The 21,526-nt window shown below is 35.5% G+C and overlaps 1 protein-coding gene across 3 annotated transcripts in view; it reads right to left on the bottom strand.

The window, feature by feature from the left end:
- PBX3 (PBX homeobox 3) overlaps window positions 1–21,526 on the bottom strand; it is a 194,365-nt gene that overhangs the window by 13,939 nt on the left and 158,900 nt on the right. For all 3 annotated transcript variants that reach the window (XM_081066186.1, XM_081066188.1, XM_081066187.1), the window contains exon 5: window positions 17,665–17,800. In XM_081066186.1, the coding sequence (XP_080922312.1) occupies window positions 17,665–17,800 (136 nt within the window). The remainder of the gene's footprint in view (window positions 1–17,664; window positions 17,801–21,526) is intronic.

Genomic DNA, 21,526 nt, shown 5'->3' with positions numbered 1-21,526 from the left:
CAATGGGATTTATAGACGATGTAATACAGAATTGTACACCTGAAATCTATGTAAATTTAGTAACAATTGTCACCCCAATAAATTTAATTAAAAAAAAAAGAAATAAACCTATAGTTTACTAATTATTTAGTGTAACCTTCCTGGAGAACAAACCAGCAAATATGTACATACCCTCATACCGTCAAAAAGAGGAAAAAGATTCATTTTTAGCACCTCAGTATAAGGGAATATGAACACTGACTAAAAGTCACGTAGACGAAGAATATTGACCTGGAGAAATAGTCATAAGGAGGAGGAAAAGGCTTTTTGTGTGTGGGTGTGTGTACAGCATAAAATTTGCGGGGTTCTTTTTGTAAAAATACTCACACATAGACATACGTAGGTGTGCACATGCACACATATACACGTCACATGTATACATATGCACAGGAAAAAAGTGCTAGGACACACGTACCAATATGTATTATCTTTTAGAATGGGTTTATAAGTAATTCCTATTTTTCTGTTTTTCTGTGTGTTTTCAAGTGTATTCAAATTGATTTCAGATAAGCAAATATTGGCATTTTTAAAATTAAAAAATGTATTTTTCAAAGCAAAAGTAACCAAGCTGCTTTTTAAAACAATCAAAAGTCATTTACCAGTCTTTAAAAGTGCCAGGCCCTGTGCGGGCCCACGCAACCACAGGGATCAACAATTCCATTTCTGCATTCTGTCTGGAAGATAGCATCGGCAGGTCCAAGGACTCTTCAAATAACTCGAATCAGACACTTTGTAAATCTCAAGCCATTAAAATTTCCCAGATTGCTTTGCGTGTAAGAAAAAATTCCATGTTCAAATTAAAAAGCTAAACCATCTACAATGTCTCTACAGTCACTGAAAGCCAGCTTATTAATTAATTAGCATTAGCTGCATCTTACATTTCAAAATTTATCACTACGATTACTTATCATTTCAATAACAATGTTAAACAAAAGAGAAAAATTTTTACTTAAAGACTTAATCTTCAAGAGGCAGAGTGCAGAACTTCAGAGTTCAGCCTTAGTTTTGCTTCCTTGCGTCAAGCACATTAGGGAGACGATCATCACTTGTTTGGAAAGGAAGCAGCTGACATGAAAACATCATTATTGAGATTAGCAAACTAAAAATTTATGAAGCACAAATCTTAGAAAAATATGCCATTGTGTTTCTCGTGTTTACTTGTGATGCATACTTTATGTACTGTGCCTAATTAAATGCAACAGGTTATGAAATGTTGAAATGCCAAGTTGTGTATAATGGAACGTGTAGCATATTTACATGGTAAACAATTTTATCTCTAATAAATAGTTTCTCCCTAATCAATGTTTCATCCCCATTATATGATTCCACTTGAATGAGGGGTGGAAGTGAGAGACTTTTAAATCAATACTCTCAATAAAAAAATTTAACAATTATTTACTCGATTTTATTTCTTTTCCACTTACTAAATGGGTAGGGCTACAAAAGTATATTCTACCTTTTCAGTGCAAAATATTTTGGCTCTTTTATGGTTAAAATGTGAGTGAGCTCAAAAGTCCAAACCATTTTTTTGTTTAGAAACTAAGTTCCAAATTTCTAACAACCGACTTGAAAACCAACTTTTGAAACACAACCCACTTCTAGTGGGAGAACTGAACAAATAGAAATTCAGTTTCCATCGTATTTGAAATAATTTAAAACAGATTCACTTGTCAAGTACTGTATTTTTTTTTTTTTGAGGCTGTGAAAAATTTTATTGCCATAATGTCCTGACACCCTTACAGTTTGGCTTTGCCCTTTCTACACTATGCGTGATAGACTGATAACTGCTTGTGACATTCACAAAGCGGCTCATCTGCAAAAGTATATAAAACGTCAGCCTTGCGGCCACAGTACATACAAAACAGATGACACCATTCATCTCCCTAAAACATGTGCTGAGGGGTGGTTCTAAATGACCTCAGATGATGTTTTCAGTTAGAGACTTTTTTCTTTAAAATTCTCTCATTTAAAAAAATAAAAATGTGCTAGGTGTACAACTGAATAGGTTCCTTCATAGGCTCCATGGAAAGCCTCTGACAGATTTTGAAACACTGACAGCATGACCGTGGAGCTGCCTCCCATCAGCTGCACTGAAAGATGCAGCCATTTCCGAGACATCTCAGCATCCCAGAACTAAAACTCAAGAGCACTCCTAAATAAACAATCATGGACCAGATTCTTTTGTCCAGATAAGTGTCATGTAAATCTAATTCCTATTAACTGAAAACATCAAAATTTATTCAGTGTCTTTTAGTCAAGTTTCTTCTTTCACGGAAACCCTTATTTATTCAAACACCCTTTCCCTACCAAATACAAAACACAGTTTTCTTTTTAAAAATCCAGAAAATTTCACTGAGCTTATTTAAAATAGGAATATCTATCCTCAAAAGGTGTACTACCCTTTCAACATACATAATTCCCACTAAAAATGAATCACATACATTTTTAGAATAAAGAATACACCAAGAGTAGGTCTATTCAGAGACTAAGAATAGACACAACCCCACTCACCATACCCTTGCCACACTTGCCCCTTCTGGCTCTCACTTTTGTGGAGCCTGTGAAAACCTAGGGGGCTGCTAGCATACTAGTTTGCTGGAGGGCAGAGCCTCTGTTCCCTCTTTCTTTTGAAATCTTTACAAGGCTCTGTATGCATAACATACCCAGCAAAAAAACTCTGGTTAAACGGGTGACAAATTAGCATTATCGAGTACTGATATGCCAGGCTCCGTACTAAGCATTCTACATACATGATCTCATTTAGCCTTCAAATCTCTGAAAAAAATTATCATTATCCTAATTTTACAGGTCAAAAATTGGAGACTAAATAATTTGCTCAAGGTCACACTGTGACTTAACAGTGGTGGAGTGGAATCTGAGTGACTTTTCTGTACCATCTGAATGTAGTCATCTAGAGTTAGAAAGTCCCAATTTCTCAAAATAAGTGATATGAAACGATAGCATCACTGCATTAATGGAACACAAGTAACAAAACTTAGTTTGGGTTAAAAAAAATCTGGAGTATGTGCAGGGCAATGATCTAAATATCTAACTTTAGGACATCAAGACAGAGAAAAGGAAACTATGATACTTTAGAACTTTTCTCTCTTGATTCAACTCAGTCACCTGACAAGGTCCAAGTGGGGATAATCCATTAGTTCTTTTAGCCCCTTCCACTCCTGGGCGCTGAGTCCTGCTAGGGCAAGTCACAGGCCCAGGCTGTTGGCCTGCTCTGCCGATTATTCTACCTTTCACTCATCCCTGGCCAGATCATTCATTCCAGACATATTTAGAGTGCCCAACAAGCACTACACTCCCACAAGCCAGTCCCTTCAACCTCCCAAATCCAATTTTACCCTTATCCCCATTCTGTCCATGACCACCTGTGTCCTTTTGTAATAACAACAGTTGTAAACATTTATATAGGGCTTCTTAAGTGCCAAACACTATTCTAAGCACTTCACATATATTACATCATTAAATCTTCGTAATAATCCAATGAGATAGCGTCTACCTCCCCCCATTTTATGGATAAAACAAGCACAAATAATTAAAAAAAAAAAACCCAAAAAACAAAGGTAGTGAATATAGTATGGTTCAGAATGAATATCTGAAAAGAAGAGGTATATTAAGAAATATTTGCAAAGAATAGGAGAGAGAAGGGAGACTTGATAAAAACAACTTTTGCTTTTGTTGAGCTCTACAGTATATTTAAAATTTCATTAATTTCTGTACTTCTCTTTATAATCTCCTACCACTTCTTTTGGTTGAATTTATTGCCCTTTATAACACCTTGAGAGGGATGCTTTGCTCTTCCCCGCCACTCTCTTCCCCTCTCTTTATGTGTGTATATACACACATACGCATACATACATGTATGTTTAATATATGTAAAGCTATAAATTTCATTCTATGAATGGCTTTAGCTGCATCCCTTGAGTTTTGATAGGTTGTATTTTCATTATCATTCAGTTAAAATATTTTCCGATTTCCATTGTGGTTTACCTATGAGTTATTAAGAAATATATTGCTTTTATTTTCAAATACACGGGACTTTTATAGTTATCACTTTGTTACTAACTTTAATTCCACTGTAGTCAGAAATTGTGTTTGAAATTATTTTAAATTTCAAAACTGTGTTTGAAATTATTTTAAATTTATTGAGAGGCGCTTTATGACCCAGAATATAGTTAATTTTCAAAGGGCTCTGCAACTGCCTAAAAAGAACACGTATTCTGCATTTGTTGGGTATAGTGTTCTATATATGTTCATTAGGTCGTTTGCTAATCATCATGTTCAAATGTTTTATATTTGCGCTACTCAAAGTGTGGTCCTGAAACCATCAGCGTTGGCATTACCTGGTAGCTGCAAATTGTCAGGCCCCCTTGCAGACCGTTTGAATTAGAACCTTTGGGAACTGGGCCCGGGATTCTGTATTCCAACATGCTCTCCAGATCATTGCTATGCATGTAAAGTTTGAGAAACACTGTTCTAGGTCATTACTGAGTGAGTGAGTGAGTGAGTGAGTGAGTGAGTGTGTGTGTGTGTGTGTGTGTATGTTTTCTGTTACACAAAGGTATGAAAATCTCCTACAGTGATTTTGCATTTGTCTATTTTTCTTTAAAATTTTGCAAGTGTTTTAAGCTTCTCCTATTAGGTACATACAAACAGAATTGTATCATCATTCTTTAGTGCCTCTCTTTATCTCTAGTACAACTTTTTGCCTTTAAGTGTTCCTTATCTGATAGAATAGAGATACACCAACGTTGTTTTGGTTATTGTTTGCATGTTATATTTTCCCCCAATACTATTATTCTTTTTTTCTGCATCGTTATTGGTCTCTTGGAGAACATATAACCAGGTTTTGTTTTTGTATCTTGGCTGACAATATATGCCTATTACTTAGAGCATTCGATTCATTTACGTTTTATGTAAGTATTGAGATATTTGGGTATGGACCTATCATCTTACTAAGTGCTTCCAATTTGTCCCACTTACTATACTCTTCCCCCCCACATCTTCTTTTAGATTGCTTATTTAAAAAAAAAAAATTCCACATTTCCTTTTTATTAGTTGGGAAGTTATACACTCTTTTAGCATTTTTTAAGTTACTTCCCTAGAGATTATACATTCTATCAAGTCTAACACTAAGTACTGATACTTTCGTGTTGTTACTTTTATCACCTTTGGCAGAAAACTCAAGAGCCTTAGAACACTTACCTTCCCCTCATAACTTACAAAGTATTATCATTATGTATTTTAATTCAACACAATGTAAATCCAACAGAATTCATTATTTTAAACAATCAATATTCATTTAGATTCACATATACATTTGCCGTTTCCTTTGCTTTTTTACTCCTTTCTGCACCTCCCACCTTCTAATCTGGAATCTTTTTACTTCTTCCTGAAGAATATTTTGGCAGATATGAAATTCTAGGTTATCATTTAATTCATTTCATTCCTTTAAAGATATCATTTCACTGTATTATGGCTTTATTGTTTTCATAAAAACAAACAAAAAACCCAGTAGTCTGTCTAATTGCTGCTTTATTGAAGGGAATCTTATGTTTTCCCTCTGGCAGTTTTTGTTTTGACATTGTACAGTATGGAGTCCTATGTATTTATTCTGTTTGGGGCCTGTAGTTTTTCATGAATCTACGTTTTGGAATCTTCCATCAATTTTGGAAAGTTATTAGCCTTTGCATTTCAATTATTGCTTCTGACCCACTCTTAGGTTTGCTTCTGAGACTCCGATTACATTTATTACAGACTCCTTACTGTATCCTCACTGTCCTTTATTCTCTCTCACGACTTTCTATCCTGTTATCTCCCCATTCTTTAGTATGGTTATTTTCTTATAACCCATCTTCCGGTTCACTAATTCTCCCTTCAACTATGTCTAATCTGCTTTTAAACTCATACACAAAATTCTTAATTTTGGTTACTGTTATTTTTGGTTCTAAAATTGCCATTTAACTTTTTTTTATGGTTTCTAATTATCTGACAAAATTCTCCATTTTGCTTTTTATTTCTTTGGATATATTAAGCACAGTTATTATTTACAGTCCATATAAGGTCCTTTTACTTTCTAGGTTTCTACGTGTATGTTTCAATTGTCTGTTGTTTGTGTTAGTTTCAGTACACGTTATCATGTCTTCTTGTGTGTCTACTTTTTTTTTAGTTGTGTGTCCAATGTTATATTTGCTTTGTTTATAGAAACAATTTGACGCCTAGAATGACACAATCTGTCTCCACAAAAATATTATATTTGCATTGTCTAGGCACCTATGAGTACTAGTAATCCAGTTTCAAGGACTGAGGTAAGTGAAGGAGATTTACTTCCAATGCACCCTTGCTACTAGAATGTAGCCCTAGTAATTAAAGTCTAAACATAAAGCAAGGGAAATGAAATAGCCTCCCTTGGTAGGTCCCAGACACCTAGACACCAATTCCCACCCTTTCAACCCAGCAAAGTTGTCAAAAGCACTACTTAACCTCTCAGCCTCTTAGTCACCCCCTCAGAATTGACTAATGACCCAAGGAAAACTCATTTGCCCTGGCCTTATTTTCTCCTTATCTGCAAATTCCCTGGGCAACAGTATCCATTTCCACGGCCTCAACTATGAACTTAAGTGAATGACTCCCAAGCTACATCTTTAACCTTTACCTTTCTCCTAAATTATGTTTCCAAACTGAACATTTCCCAACTGGGATGCTGATGTCAAAGCAAACTTGGCATAACTATCACAAACCTTTAATCTCCCTTTCATAAAACTAGCATTTCCTCTTGTGTTTCTTACGTCAGCTAATAAGATCACCATCTTCAATGATCTAGGCTAAATACCTCACCTATCTCCTATTACTCTTTCCTCTTCAAATTGATATCCAATTATTTACCCAATCTCCAAAATATCGATTCTATCAACAGAATACTTTCCAAATTCATTCCTGTTTTCCACTTTCAGTGGCTTAATTTGAATCTTCACTAACTCTTGCCTGAATTATACCAATAATCAATTTACTCACTCTTATTCTAGTGGTTTCCACTTCAAATTGATCTTATAGTAGGTGCTAGGATTATCTTTCTTTCCTTTTTTTTTTAAACATTTTTTCTATTAGTTTCAGGTGTACAAAACAATGTACGAGTTAGACATTTATCTAGGATTATCTTTCAATCTGATTGTACACCTCAACCCAACAGTCCTTATTTTCAATATTTTATTTCATAGCACTTATGACCATATGACATAATATATAATTACATATTATTATTTGTAATTGTATATATACATGTATGTATATTTATCTAATTAATTATTCTTCTTTCCTCATTAGAATAAGCTCCACAAGGACAGAATCTCTGCTGTATTCACTGTTACATGTAGCTTGTATCCACAAATCACTAGTTGCATAAATACTGTTGAATAAATTAATTAATTATTGCAGAATAGACATGTAAACTGCTCAACCTCATAATTGCAGGCAGAATTGCAGACATCTAAACATCATAATTGCAGACCTTCCCCAGTCAGGCTCAAGCTTGATTTTCTACCTAAATCATTTCTTCAGCATACATTCATTTAGTGTCTATGTGTTGTACACTGTGCTAGAAGTTAAGATTATAGTGTTAAATAAGACTGCAGTCCCTATCAACATGGAATTCACCATCTGTCAGGGGAATAGCATCAAACAATACATCATTTAGTTAAAATTGTGGTAAGTGCTATCAAGGAAAAGTATAAGCATCTATGAGAATATATAATGGAGGATATAAACTGGGAGTAAAAGGAAAACTTTCTTGAAGAACTGATGTTTGAATAGTAATTAATTACTATTCAAAAGAATAGTAAATAATGTCTATACATTTGTGGAGGGGGAACAGGGTCAGACCATTCCAGGCAAAAGAAACAGAATAATTATTATATCTTCTTCTTACTCTGTAATAGGCACTCTACTAGGTGCTTCACATATATTATCACAATGAAACTGCTATAACCCTATGAAACACATGCTACTTTTATCCAAATTATATATATATATTCCAAAATGGCACCCATACGCACCTGTGCACTCCCCCAGGTGATTTGTATCCTGTCAGTAACATGCTTGTCTGTCTTGCCCAAGAAATTTGACATTTCTAAGGGAAAAGAACCCTCTTATTCACCTTTGCTTGCCTTAGTGCCAAGCACAGTGTCTGGTGCACAGTAGGCACTCAGTACTTGTTTAGTGAATTAGGAAAATATCCAAATCTTGAAAAGTACCTTGAGCTGGATCAAACTGTTTGTAGCTGCTACTCTCAAAATCCGTATTTATTTTAGAAAAATAATATACTCTCCACATAACTGACAAAAGAATCTGGAAAGAAGAAAAGCCAAAAGGCAAGGACAAAGGAAGTCCAAGAGCATCTCTGGAGACTACCACATGTCCTGGCTGGGCGTATGACAGAGTCAACCTGATTGGAAAGCCAGGAGGCTTGAACTTGGGAGCCTTTGTGATTTGGTGTTTTTGCCATTCAGGCTACACTGTATATCTTTTGCTTACTCCTCTCTCTGTCTTTTCACCCTGCTCTGGGCCCCATGAAGCTGACCTATATGCCTTCAGGCTGCCGGCCAAAGGAAGTCACTGGTAGGAGATAAAGAGAGGAAAGGAAGGCCAGAGTATTTGTTCCACTGAGTCCTTCACTGTAATACTGCCTTTACTGGAGGTCTCGGTTACTGTCCTTTTCCACACACCTTCTGTGTCTCATTGGGTTCTGGGCACCCTTCCTTCATCTTCTCAGGCCAAGGGGAAGGAACCACGCATTACCAGTATTTTTCTTTGTGGTTTCCCTTTGCCCATACTTCTGTAAATACACGGAGTTACTTGATTAAACTCTCCTCAAATTACTCCGATTTGAGTGTGCCATCTGTTTTCTGCTGGGACCCTGACTAATATATTGGCCTATTGGTCTGACATGCCTCACAGAAGCGAGGCAATGGAATGGTGAGACGAGATGATCAGGGACAGGCATGAGGAGAGACTGATGGGAATACTCAGAGGGAAGGAATAGGCAGAAGAAGACGACAGGGACATAAGCTGGAGGGGCATCATTCTGAGTGTAGCGTTTTCTAAGGTATACGAAAACTCAACACTACATTTACGCTGGAAATAGTCTAACTATCCTTAGTTTGGGTATCACGTCAAACAAGTGCTAGAGATTCCCTAAAAAAAGTCAATTCTAAAATAAACATAATACCTGACATCACTGGAGCAAGCTTTAGGTACCATGCTAACTAATTATAATGCTTATTGTTACTAGAGAATGACAACAAAAAATCGGAGGCTTCCCGTTTTCTTTAAATCGTGCAGATATGCCTTATCTGTGCTCAGAGGTATTACAGTATCCTCAAAGCTCCCATCTTTTTACAACCTGCTCCTTTGTTCTCTGCACACTGTTTAATGACATCCCATCTCCACTAGGACACACAATCAGAGCCTTTATAGAACAGAGGGTCTGTAGCCTTAAGACAGTGTGAAAGAACCACTTGAACAAAATAGCTGCCATTTTCCTTCAACTTGTCTCCAGTTCACCAACTGCATACTCACAGTAGAAATCTACTTCTGCTTTCTGTCTACTGCCAAAGTAACTGAAAAGGCCTTTATGGATAGCCGAAAGAGATACTGTAATTTGATAGTCATCTCTTTTTTTCCTACTCTAATTATTATTTTAACGGTCTTCTTCTTATTTTAATAGATTTTTTTAATAAGGAAATCTTACTTACAAATTTTAATTAGCTTACTGAATATTCACTGATTTGGAATAAGTAGTTTAATGAGTAAGGAGACCTCAGACTACTAACTAGCCTGGAGTCTCTGAAGTAGCTTAGGGGGAAATGAGGCAGCCCTAGTGATACAAGCCCTGGCCTGTGTCTCACAAAACAAGACTGTGCAGCTGGGGCCCCAGGCTACAGGAATCACACTGCCTCTTGCAGGAAAAAAAATAAAAATCCAGTTTCTTCCTTTTTAGCAAGAACCTCTAGCTCTCCCACTCCTAAAGACCGGTGATTTGTCAAATCACTGAACTTCTCTGAACATTGGTCTCCTCATCTGTAAGGGTTACTTTCCTCCACCTCAGACTGTTACAAAAGTAGGTGTCGTGTACCACTTGAAAGGCTCTAAAATATACATTAGATGACCTCAGACAAGAAAAAGCTAAAGGAGTTCATCACCATCAAACCAGTATTACAAGAAATTTTAAAGAGACTTCTTTTGAAGGAAAAATGATCAAAAATATGAATAAAATAGTAGTAACTACATATCTATCAACAATTATGTTAAATGTCAATGGATTAAATGCTCTAATCAAGACGCGGGTGCTGAATGGATAAGAAAACAAGACCCTTACATATGCTGCCTACAAAGAGACTTACTTCAGATAGAAAGACACACACACGGACTGAAAGTAAAGGGATGGAAAAAAAATACTTCATGAAAATGTAAACAAAGAAAATCTGGGGTAGCAATACGTGTACCAGACAGACTAAAACAAAGGCTATAACAAGAGACAAAGAAGACCTAGTAATTCCACTTCTGGGTATTTATGTGAAGAAGCCCAAAACACTAAGTCAAAAAGACATATGTTCACTGCAGCATTATTTACAATAGCCAAAATAATGGAAGCAACCTAAGTGTCCATCGACAGATGAATGGATAAAGAAGAGGGGGTACATAGATACAATGGAACATTACTCGCCATAAAAAAGAATAAAATCTTGCCAATTGCAACAATATGGATGAACCTACAGTGTATTATGCTGAGTGAAATAAGTCAGACAAAGACAAATACCATAAGATTTCACTTATATGTGGAATCTAAAAAACAAAAATAAACAAAACAGAAACAAACTCATACTAGATACAGAAAACATTTTGATGGGTGCCAGATGGGAGGGGGTTTGAGGGGATAGCTGAAGAGGGAGAAGGGATTAAGAGGTACAAATTCATAGTTACAAAATAGTAATGGGAATGTAAAGTATAGCATAAGGAATATAGTCAATAATATTGTAATAACTATGTATGGTGTCAGATGGGTACTAGATTTATTAAAGTGATCACTTTGTAAGTTATATAAATGTCTAATCACTATGTTGTACATCTGAAACTAATATATTGTATGTCAATTGTAATTGAAAAATAAAAAATTATTTTAAAAATACGTTAGTTGAATGAATGAATGAATGAATCCCACTGCTGCCAATTAACCTCTTTACCATTTCAGGTTCTCATCTGTTAAGGGGAAAAAAAAATCAATATTTTCTTTATAGTACATTTCAATTAGAGGAGCAATGAAGAATAAGTTAACATTTTTCATTCTAAAAACACCTAGCACAGAAAGTAGGGCCAGAGTAATTTAAATTCAAAACCGGAATCAGGAGAACAATGGAGTTTTTTGTGACTTGCTAACTTGAATAATCAATGCAAGTTAGCTCTATTCTGAAAAGTAAAAGCATATTAATATCTGTTCCACTAAGAATATGGGACAATTTAAGTATGATTCTCACTGCTTATGACATTTGAAGTAATTTCTTCTTTTGTGAATTTTCAGGGTGTTATGTAAAAGGGGAACTCCAGCTTACTCAATCAAACCAAGCCTTAGGAAATCAGGGATTATAAATTCTGAGTTCTGCCTGTATTTCTATGTTAAGGCTATTTATAATAGTGTAAATTAACATGGGACTGATGTAAATTGTAAAATTTTCACCTACCTGCACGTATTTATGTTACAAGCTGCCAGGCTGATCCTGTTAAAATTTAAGTCAGATCACGGCATTCCTCAGTTTTCCACGTCATTCCCATGGTCTACAAGACCCCTGTACCACCTGGACCTCACAGTCTCTTTAACTTCATCTCTTAATTACTTCTACCACTTGCTCAGGCCACCTTTACCTCAGGGCCTTTGCACTTACTGTTCTCTCTGCCTGGAATGCTCTTTACCAACTAACCACATGGCTTGCTCTTCCATCTACTTCAATCTTTACTAAAAGATATTTTCTCAGGAGGGGCTTTCTTTACTACCCTATTAAAAATTAGACACTTTAATGCTCTGTTCTCCTTCCCTCCTTTATTTTTCTCCATAACACCTATCACTTTCTAATTTATCATCTCATTTAGTTATTTTATCTGTTTGTATCCTCTCAGGAATATGTCCGTTCCATGAGGGCATGTTTGTTGTTGTTGTGTAAGTAAACTTTTTAGTAAAGTACAAAACATATATACAAAAAAGGGGGCGCACATCATAATTGATGAATTTTCATAAAGTGAACACACCCATGAAATCATTTAGATAAAGAAACATTCCCACCTCCCCCACCAAAATATCACTATTCCCAATCACTATTTCCCCACCGGGAACCACTATCCTGACTTGTAACACTAAGATTAATATTGCCTGATTTTGAACTTTTTAATAAATGGATTCATACACCAAGTGCCTGACTTCTTTCACTTAGCGTTATGCAGTTACATAATAGTCTAGTTTATTTATTCTCATTGCTACATAATATTCCAAATATACATTTTAAATATATCACTTTTATTCACCCATTTTCCTATTGATGGACATTTCCATTGTTTCTAGTTTGGCTGTTAGGAATACTGTTGCTAAGGAAATTCTCAAGCATCACTTGGTGAACAGGCACACACAGATCTGTCAGGCGGGGTGGGGGTTTGGCCTATTAAGTTCACAGATGTCTCTTCCATCCCGAGCACAATGTCTTGCACATAACAGGTATTACAACAAACATTTTGTTAACACATGAATGAAAATATTCCTTTCCAAATTCTGTTATTTTGATTTAATAATTCACCTAAGACTTCCATGACTTATATATGTAGGTCTATAATGCATGAACATTAAGTTAAGCCCTATAAATCTACTGCTCAACTTAATACCCTACTAATAATACCACTGAAACGCCTTGAATTTTTCTCCCTAATCCCATTCCACTTAGCTACATTTTTAAAAATCATTCCCATTACATATATTCCCATTCCCATTATATATATATATATATATATATATATATATATATATATATATATATTCCCCTAAACAATAATTGTTTAATTTGTTTAATTTGCTTGGATCTGAACTTATAAAAACGGTATCATACTACAGATATTCTGCAATTTGCATTTTTCATTCAATGTTATGTTTCTGGATTAACTCAAATGTAGCTGTAAATCATTCTTTTTTCATTACTGTGTAGTAATCCATTAGGGATTACAACACAGATTTATTCATTTCTCCAGTCACTGGACAATTGGCTTATTTCAAGATTTTTGCCATTTCAAATTCCATTTCTATGAATGCTCTTACACATGTCTCCTGATACACACATATAAGAGGTTTTCTAGGGAAATTTCACCTAGAGGTGAAATTATGGATCAAATGGTATGTATATGTTCAAATTTATAAAATAATGCCAAAAGTTTTCAAGTTTACATTCCTACCAACGATATTTAAGGGTTTCTGCTGCTGTATTCTTACCAACAATCTGCAGACTTGTAATGGTCAAATTTAGGATTTTTTGCCAACCCAGGAAATGTAAAATGTTATTTCATTGCTGTTGTTAAACCACATTTTCCTGATTACTAACAATAAGAAGAAACTTTTCATATAACTGACCATTTATATTTCTTCTTTTATGAAATCCTTGTGTCTTTTGTCTGTTTTTCAAATAGGTTGTGTTTTTCTTATTAAGTTATGAATTCTTTATGTATTTTGAATTTTAATCCTCTTGCTTATATACTTACAAACATCTTGCAATTTGTGGACTAACTTCACATTTTAAAAAAGGTTTTATTTGAAATAGCATCAAACACGCAAAATTAAAATATTATAAAGAACATCTATGTATGCCCTTTACCCAGATTCACTTGTTACCGTTTGGCCCATCTGTTTTATGATTTGTGTGCACACACACGTCATTCTGTGTGTGTGTTTATATCCATACATGTACACATATACATATATAAGTACATACACACAAATTTTTTCTGAACTGCTTGAGAGTAAGTAATATACATATCATGGCCCTTTACCCCTAAGTAAGTCAGTGTATATTTCCTAAGACTCTAGAGATATTCTCTTGCATAACACAATTCTCTTATACAGCACAATTATAAATTACAATTTACTTTAGTAAATTTAACCCATTAATACCCTTTATGGCATTTTCCCCCCTCCAGTACAGGATCCAGTCTAGGGTCAGGTATTGCATTTGCCTGTCATGTCTCTTTAGCATCTTTTTATCTGGGACAGTTCAATGGCCTTTCTTTGACATTTTTAAGAATACTGTTCCCTCCCCTTTTTCCCTAATAGAACATTCCTCATTTTGGGGTTCTCTGATGTTTTCTAGTGATTAGATTCAGGTTACATTCTTGGATAAAATACTACACGCAATGTCCATCTGCCCCTCTTTGGTGATGCTGATTCCAATCACCGGGTCAAGGTTTTTGCTCCATTTTTCCATTTTTTTGTTTTTGTCTTTTTCATCCCTTACAAATAATAAAGGACCATGTTCTTCATCAAAATTTCCCCCTAGATTTAGTATTTATTGATGCTTCTTGCCTGATTCAATCTTTACTAAAATGGTTGTACTGTGTTGATGTTTCAGTCTTAAGTACTTTGGAAAATGTTCTACTACTGAAATTATCAGTCCTTTACTTTGTTGCTTACACATTTTATGTCCTTTTAAAGAACTTCTTTCCTACCTTCAAAGTACTAAAAATATTTCCTTACATTTTCTTCTGAAAGTTCCCTACTTATTTTAATCATTAAGTATTTAAGCAGTATTTTAAGTATTTTAATCAAGAGAGAATAAATCAGTTTCACATACTCTAAATCTGGCAAAAACATGTTGCTATAGTTGCTTGTTTTCAGTGGATTTCAATTTCTTTTTCTTTTTTTTAATTAAATTTATTGGGGTGACAATTGTTAGTAAATTTACATAGATTTCAGGTGTACAATTCTGTATTACATCGTCTATAAATCCCATTGTGTGTTCACCACCCAGAGTCAGTTCTCCTTCCATCACCATATATTTGAGGATTTCAATTTTTTTACGTTAGTTTTGCATATGAACTGTTTCTTGATTCTAAATTTAATTGTATTTTAGTAGGATGTATATTTTGAACAACGTTAAAAAAACCAAAACCAATGTTTTTTTCTCTTTAGAAAGTAGTCAACCTGTCAGGTCTAGAACATTCTCTGCTTTCACTTCTAAACAATTTACACAAAAGGGAACTAATTAGAAGGCTAGCAACTGATGACTTTAATAATTAAAATGATAATACCATTGTTTCCACTTGAAAAATGTGGGGTAGGGGAGTTACTGAGGAGAAATTAACCTTTTTAGGCAGGAAAAAGGTAAAAATGGGATGAAATTGCCAGAATTTAAACTGATGCTTAAACTAATCACCGAAGTTCTGCTTTTGGAAGGCTGACCTGGGAGAAATAAGGTCAGAAAGTCTGCTTTTTAGACAGAATAATATACCCATATCTACATTATTTCTACCTCTCAAGCAATTACTAAAACAATTTCAAAACATAGCAAAGCTATTTTTCAATAGAAAACAAGAGAAATGACTACAGAAATTAACTATTTAAAAAAAAAAAAATTCTTGGTAAATGGTTCCTAGCCTAGATTAGAAGTAGAGCAAAACCTCCCTAGTTTAAAACAGAAGGAAACTTTTCTCTCACTTATTACACAAGAAATATGTTAAGCAAATCTTATATTACACACAAAATGCTACAACTAATGAAAAACCAGGATTATATCAGTTTTTGAGAAATGTATATAATCTGTGTTATTATCCAATGGTGAATATGTTATAAAAGCAAAAAAGAAAAGGAGTGGAAATGTGAAAACCCCTTATTTTAAATTGGACCCGCAAACATTGGAATTCTAAATCAGAGACCTACTGAGAGAGCCAGAAAATCAGACTTGGCATCATCAGCTGGTGTTCAGCATGAGCCCAATCCTTTCACTGATGTTCAGAGAAATGCCGTATCAGAAAACATCCACTTGATGTAAATATACTTTTAATTTCATCTTCCCTGCCTGATCTAGCATATTATAGTGTTTCTTAGTATTTCAAGTGGCAATGAATACTACATAACTCAGATAGTAATGTTTTATAATGTACATGTCTTTATAAGCTGGTAACCCAAATCAATTATATTCCATTTCAAACTGAGGGGGGAAAAAAACACAAGATACACCATAATTTCATAGGAGAGTGACAATAACTATTAAATAAAATCTTTTTTTTTAATTTATTGGGGTGACATTTGTTAGTAAAATTACATAGATTTCAGGTGCACAATTCTGTATTACATCATCTATAAATCCCATTGTGTGTTCACCACCCAGAATCAGTTCTCCTTCCATCACTATATATTTGAATAAAATCTTAATTATAAATCTGTTTTCCTTTAGAGGATCTATGGAAACTAATGCCGAAACAGGAGCTGGATAACATCTTAAACCCACACCTTATTCCCTTAAATAACAATGACTTAAAATATTGATATGTTACAGAATTGTATACCTGAAATCTATGTAATTTTACTAACAATTGTCACCCCAATAAATAAAAAATACACATGTATTTTTTTAATATGAAACTTTCAATGGAATGTAAAGTGGATCTTTAGTATGTTGGGCTTTAGATAAATAGCATTAAGTGGTTATATAGAAACTACTTTAAAATTCTGTGTCATGTGACCAACCTCTAGGGAACATTGGAATTTCTGCTAAGGGCCAGCTTTTCCTTAAGTTCCACTGCAAGACTTAGTTGGTAACCATCACATTTGCATGCTATGAAGAAATGATATTCAAATGACAATCTATAAAAAACAATATTCATATTAAATAAAATGGCATTTTAGAGCCAATGCCAATAGGATATAGTTAATTTTTAAGGAGGTACAGTTCTAAACACCAGTCTATCTGTCTAATAAAACTAAATGTATTTTTGTTAGTAGATTACAGCTACCTTTAGGGCCATAATTTATTACAATAGATGTTTAAAATAAAATACAAACAAACAGTGACAGGAAGGAACTTAATTCTTTTGTTTAATGGATAACAAGAAAGCAAAGAAATCCTTGGGACCCAAATATAATAGCATGATTATCAGGAAATGACTTGGTGAATTCCTCGAAGCTTCACCAAAGAGTTATATTAAATTTCCTATTGGCAACAAATAAGCTGGTTTCTCACTGTTGGAGGCTTAGGTCACTCATCTAAATTGGGGAAAGCAGGACTCCACGCCATTTACTAAGGGATCACCTAAATGTAAACTGTGTCTCTTCCCAAGGCATGTTTATGTTCTCTCTATAGAAGATTTATACTTCTATATGGTGGTGGGTGACTATCTCGATTCCTTGTCACTTAGGACTTTAAAAAAATTATCTAAGCTAGAAAGCTTGCACAAAAATGTGGAAATATCTGTATTTTTGTTATGTGATCTTTGATGATGGGACATTGGTGATAATGTGTACTGAGAACGCCCTGAGGAAGGAACAGGGTTCCTATGTTACTCAGAAAACAAGAGACCCATTGAGTCCTCACTCACCTGTGACACTGTGATGCTGCATTTCTTGGCCAGCTCCTCTTTGGCTTCTTCACTGGGGTAGGGGTTGCTGAGGTGTGAGTAAAAATATTCATTCAAAATTTCTGTGGCCTGTTTACTGAAGTTACGCCTTTTTCGTCTATGACAAAAATCAAAAAGAAAATTGTAGTTATGACCAGCATTAACCAAAGCGGGATCTATTATTCAGGATCAAAGCAAAAAAGGAGATTTCTATTTTGAAATTCTTAGGCTCTAACTGATCACTATGATATTGTAAATTATGTTCTTGGCATCCTCGAAAGCACCATCCAAAACATTTTAAGATGTAGAATCCCAAAGAAAAACACTAGAATGTGAAGCACAATTAACTTCATTCGTTAATTTATTCAAGGAATATTTACTGAGGATCTAATGTGTTCTAGATACTTGATAAAGAGCCACTTGTAACAAAACAGATAAGATCTACCAGAGAGTTTACAAGAAATTAGAGGGTTAAGGGGAAAAGTAGAAAGTTAGGGGAAAGAAAGACAGTAGACAAGTGTCACAGAAATAAATAACTATAAATTGTGGTGACCATATCAAGTATGGAAAGAAAAGCATAAGGGGTAATGAAAGTGTAAGAGAGGAAAACCTAACATAGATTTTGGAGTCAGGAAAGGTTTCCTTGAAAGAGTGACATTTAATCTGAGACCTGGAGAATGTGTAGGAATTAGTCAAAGAGTAGATGGAAATAATGAACGGAGGAAATGGTCCTGAAACAGAAAAGAGGTTGGACAGTCCAAAGGGCTAAAAGAGGCTAGAGCACAGTAAAAATCAGAGAATGTATGAGATGAGTCTGGAAGGACGGGCAGGGGCCAGATTATATTAGCTTAGTGGGTCCCATAAGAATTTCTGGATTTTATTTTACCAATAGGAAGCTATTACAGGTTTTAAGTTTTATGTTTTTAAAAGATTGTTCTGACTGCTGAGAAGAATGGGAGGAGGACATGAAAGGAAATATAGAGATATTTAAGGAGACAACTGCAATGGTCAAATTGAGAGATGATGGTAACTTAGCATAGGGTGAGAGTAATGGAAATAAAAAGATTCAAGATCTATTTGAAAGGTAAAAGCAATAGGATTTGGTGATGAATTGGATGGAGGGGCGTGGATGGAGAAGACAGAGAAGGAAGGCAAGAAAAAAATGCATCAAGGATTTCTGGATTTTTCTGCTTAAGCAACTGCCTGGACTGAGGTATGATTTGTTCACAAGGGAAAGAGTAAGGGTGGAGTTTTTTGTTGTTGTTTTACCGGAAAAGGGGTAGCAGTGTCAGAAGATCAAGTATTTATTAACAACTTATTTCAGATCACATGTCACTTACATTTGCGTTTTATTACTAAGATTTTAGAATTGCAGACTAAAAGCGCATTTGTCAAACTTCACTTCAAATTAGATTCTCAAGTAAATGGAAAATACTTTCCCCAAATAATTTTCTGAATACTTTCTTCCAAATAATCTTAATGATCTTCTCAGTTGTGATATCCTACACTCAGAGAAGACAGTCAGTGGGCAGTTGTAAATGTGTATACCCTATGAGATCATTCTAGTTAAAATGATGTCACTCATTCGGCAGGTTAAGTATATGATCTACATCTTCAGGGAGAGTCAAGGGAGCAAGAAATCTAGGTCTGAACAAAACATCTCAGGTTATCAGAACTGAAATTTCTTAATTTTAATAATTTTTTGGAAGGTTAAAACCATCGTTCTATTTGGAGATTAAAATAACAGGAGTTGATGATGAATTGGAAGGAAGAGAAATACATCAAGAATAGTAATTAGCGTTTTTGCAGGAGTCATGCCTTGCTTGAAAAGGAAAACAAACCCCTGACCAGAGGGTACTCTGCAGAGGCACACTCTGAGAGTAGGTAGTTTGGCGAGTCAAGCAGAAAAGGTCTAGAATGGATACTGAAACTATCAAACCTACAGATAATTACCTGGGCCACAGATAATGTTTGTTGAGATTACACAATAATGACCTGCTCATGAAAATGTAGGTTTCTGGCTTTTTATGAAAAACTGGAAGATCAGCCACCGCAGGCCCACATTCTCCTCAGGTAGGCTAAAGCTCCTCAGGTACGCACGCGCCTGCTCTAACCCTCACAGCCCCTCAGCCAGCTGCTCTTTTCAGTTCCATTATATGTAAGCATGTGGGTTTGTGGCTGTCAGTCTAAGACAAGCAGCAGGGCCAGGGATATACCGGATTGGACAATACAGGGCATTTCTTTGGGAAATGAAGACTTACGAAAGGAGGAATGAGCATATCTGGGAGAACAATGATACATTTGGCTCACTTATCAATTTTGCCTACACATGGTTTTAGCAAACATCGAAAAACCTCAAAGAACAAATTTATGGGCAGAACAGGACACTTCACCCCTGCCTTTCTGGCTGTGTCCAAACTATGGAACTTCTACTAGAAGAGCAGAGGGATTTACGCATTTATTTTTAACTGTTTTGTACTGGACAGGCCTCAGCTTGTCCAATTACCATGAAAATTTGAGTATGGCCTTCCAAAAATCGAGAGTGGGCAAGGAAACCATATATCTAAATAAGCACGTTTGCCTAGAGCAGAAGAACCTTGCCTTCTAAGTGCAGAGGGCTTGCTAATAGGCATGATGAGAATAGAGAGAACCAAAGCTCAGTATCTGCGTTCACTCGAAGGCATAAGAGACAACTCGGTCTTATACTTGATTTATTTCTTAGAAAAACATTCTGTAGAAGACACCCATTAAGCACTTCCCCCATCTTTCATTTCTTCCAGGGTTCACCACCCTCTAAGCGGGTATGCCTGAGGCCAGTGTGCAGCGGGGCATCACACCCAGGGCTGTGTGTCACAGCATGTCACTAACAGCAGTCTGTGTGCTCCAAGCTCTGCCACCTTCTCATTCGCGCTCTGCTCACTTTGGCTTGTTAAGATACTTACTCTTCTTGGAAGAAAAAGAAATGATTTAGGTGTATACATTATGAATGCCGTTATGTAAAAAAAAAAAAAAACACATATGTTGACAAGAATGGGAAAGTATCAGCAGAAAAAAGAATCACAACTGTGTCAGGAAGGATTCCTTTCTGTTGGAAGTACTTTTAAATATCTTTGTTATATACTTTTTATTACAGCGCTCGAAGTTGACAGACAAAAGTGTTTTCTGATGCTACATCTCTAACTCTTTGATTTTAGCTGTTAAAAGTATGAAGTGGAAATAGTCACTTATCTGGTTAGTCAATAAATAGCTTTTTGCAGCCTATTACATGTAAGATGCTTGCTGGAATCGTGGGGATTGTTAATGTGTAAGACCTGGCCGTTGCTTTCTGTGACTCAACTTACCTAGAGAAGAAATGTTCGTGAAAAGCTACAAGAAAGGCAGTTTGCATAAAGTTTGGTCTAGACAATCGTATAAGCTGAGTATCAGTGTTGAAGTGAAGGCAAGGAAGGACCAGTCAGTGGAGTGATTTAAGTGGGCTTCCTAAAAGGGGAACATTTAGGCTGGGCCTGGAAGGATGAGTAAGGTCTCCCTAGATAATAAACATGTGCAATGGTTATGTTCCAGGCTCTGTGCTAGATACCCTCACAGATCTAGCAACTGAGCATATCTGGGAGAACTGGTGACCAACTTGGGGAAAGGATTGGGAGAACAGGGTTTGTGTGGAAGGTGGAGGGGTTGCAGGGGATGCTGGAGGGGGGAGGGGTGGGTGTGGTGACAGAACAGGTGGTTAGGCTGAGGAAAAGAAAGGATTCTAGTCAAAGGAAACAGATAAGACCAAGATGTATTTCATTTTGGATTAAACACAGGAAAGAACAATTTAGTGATACAGTAACAACACTAAAAA

Source organism: Rhinolophus hipposideros (assembly GCF_964194185.1).
Source record: "Rhinolophus hipposideros genome assembly, chromosome: 11".
NCBI lineage: Eukaryota > Metazoa > Chordata > Mammalia > Chiroptera > Rhinolophidae > Rhinolophus > Rhinolophus hipposideros.
Note: the sequence above shows the minus strand (reverse complement) of the source record. Positions and strands in the feature narration are given on the sequence as shown.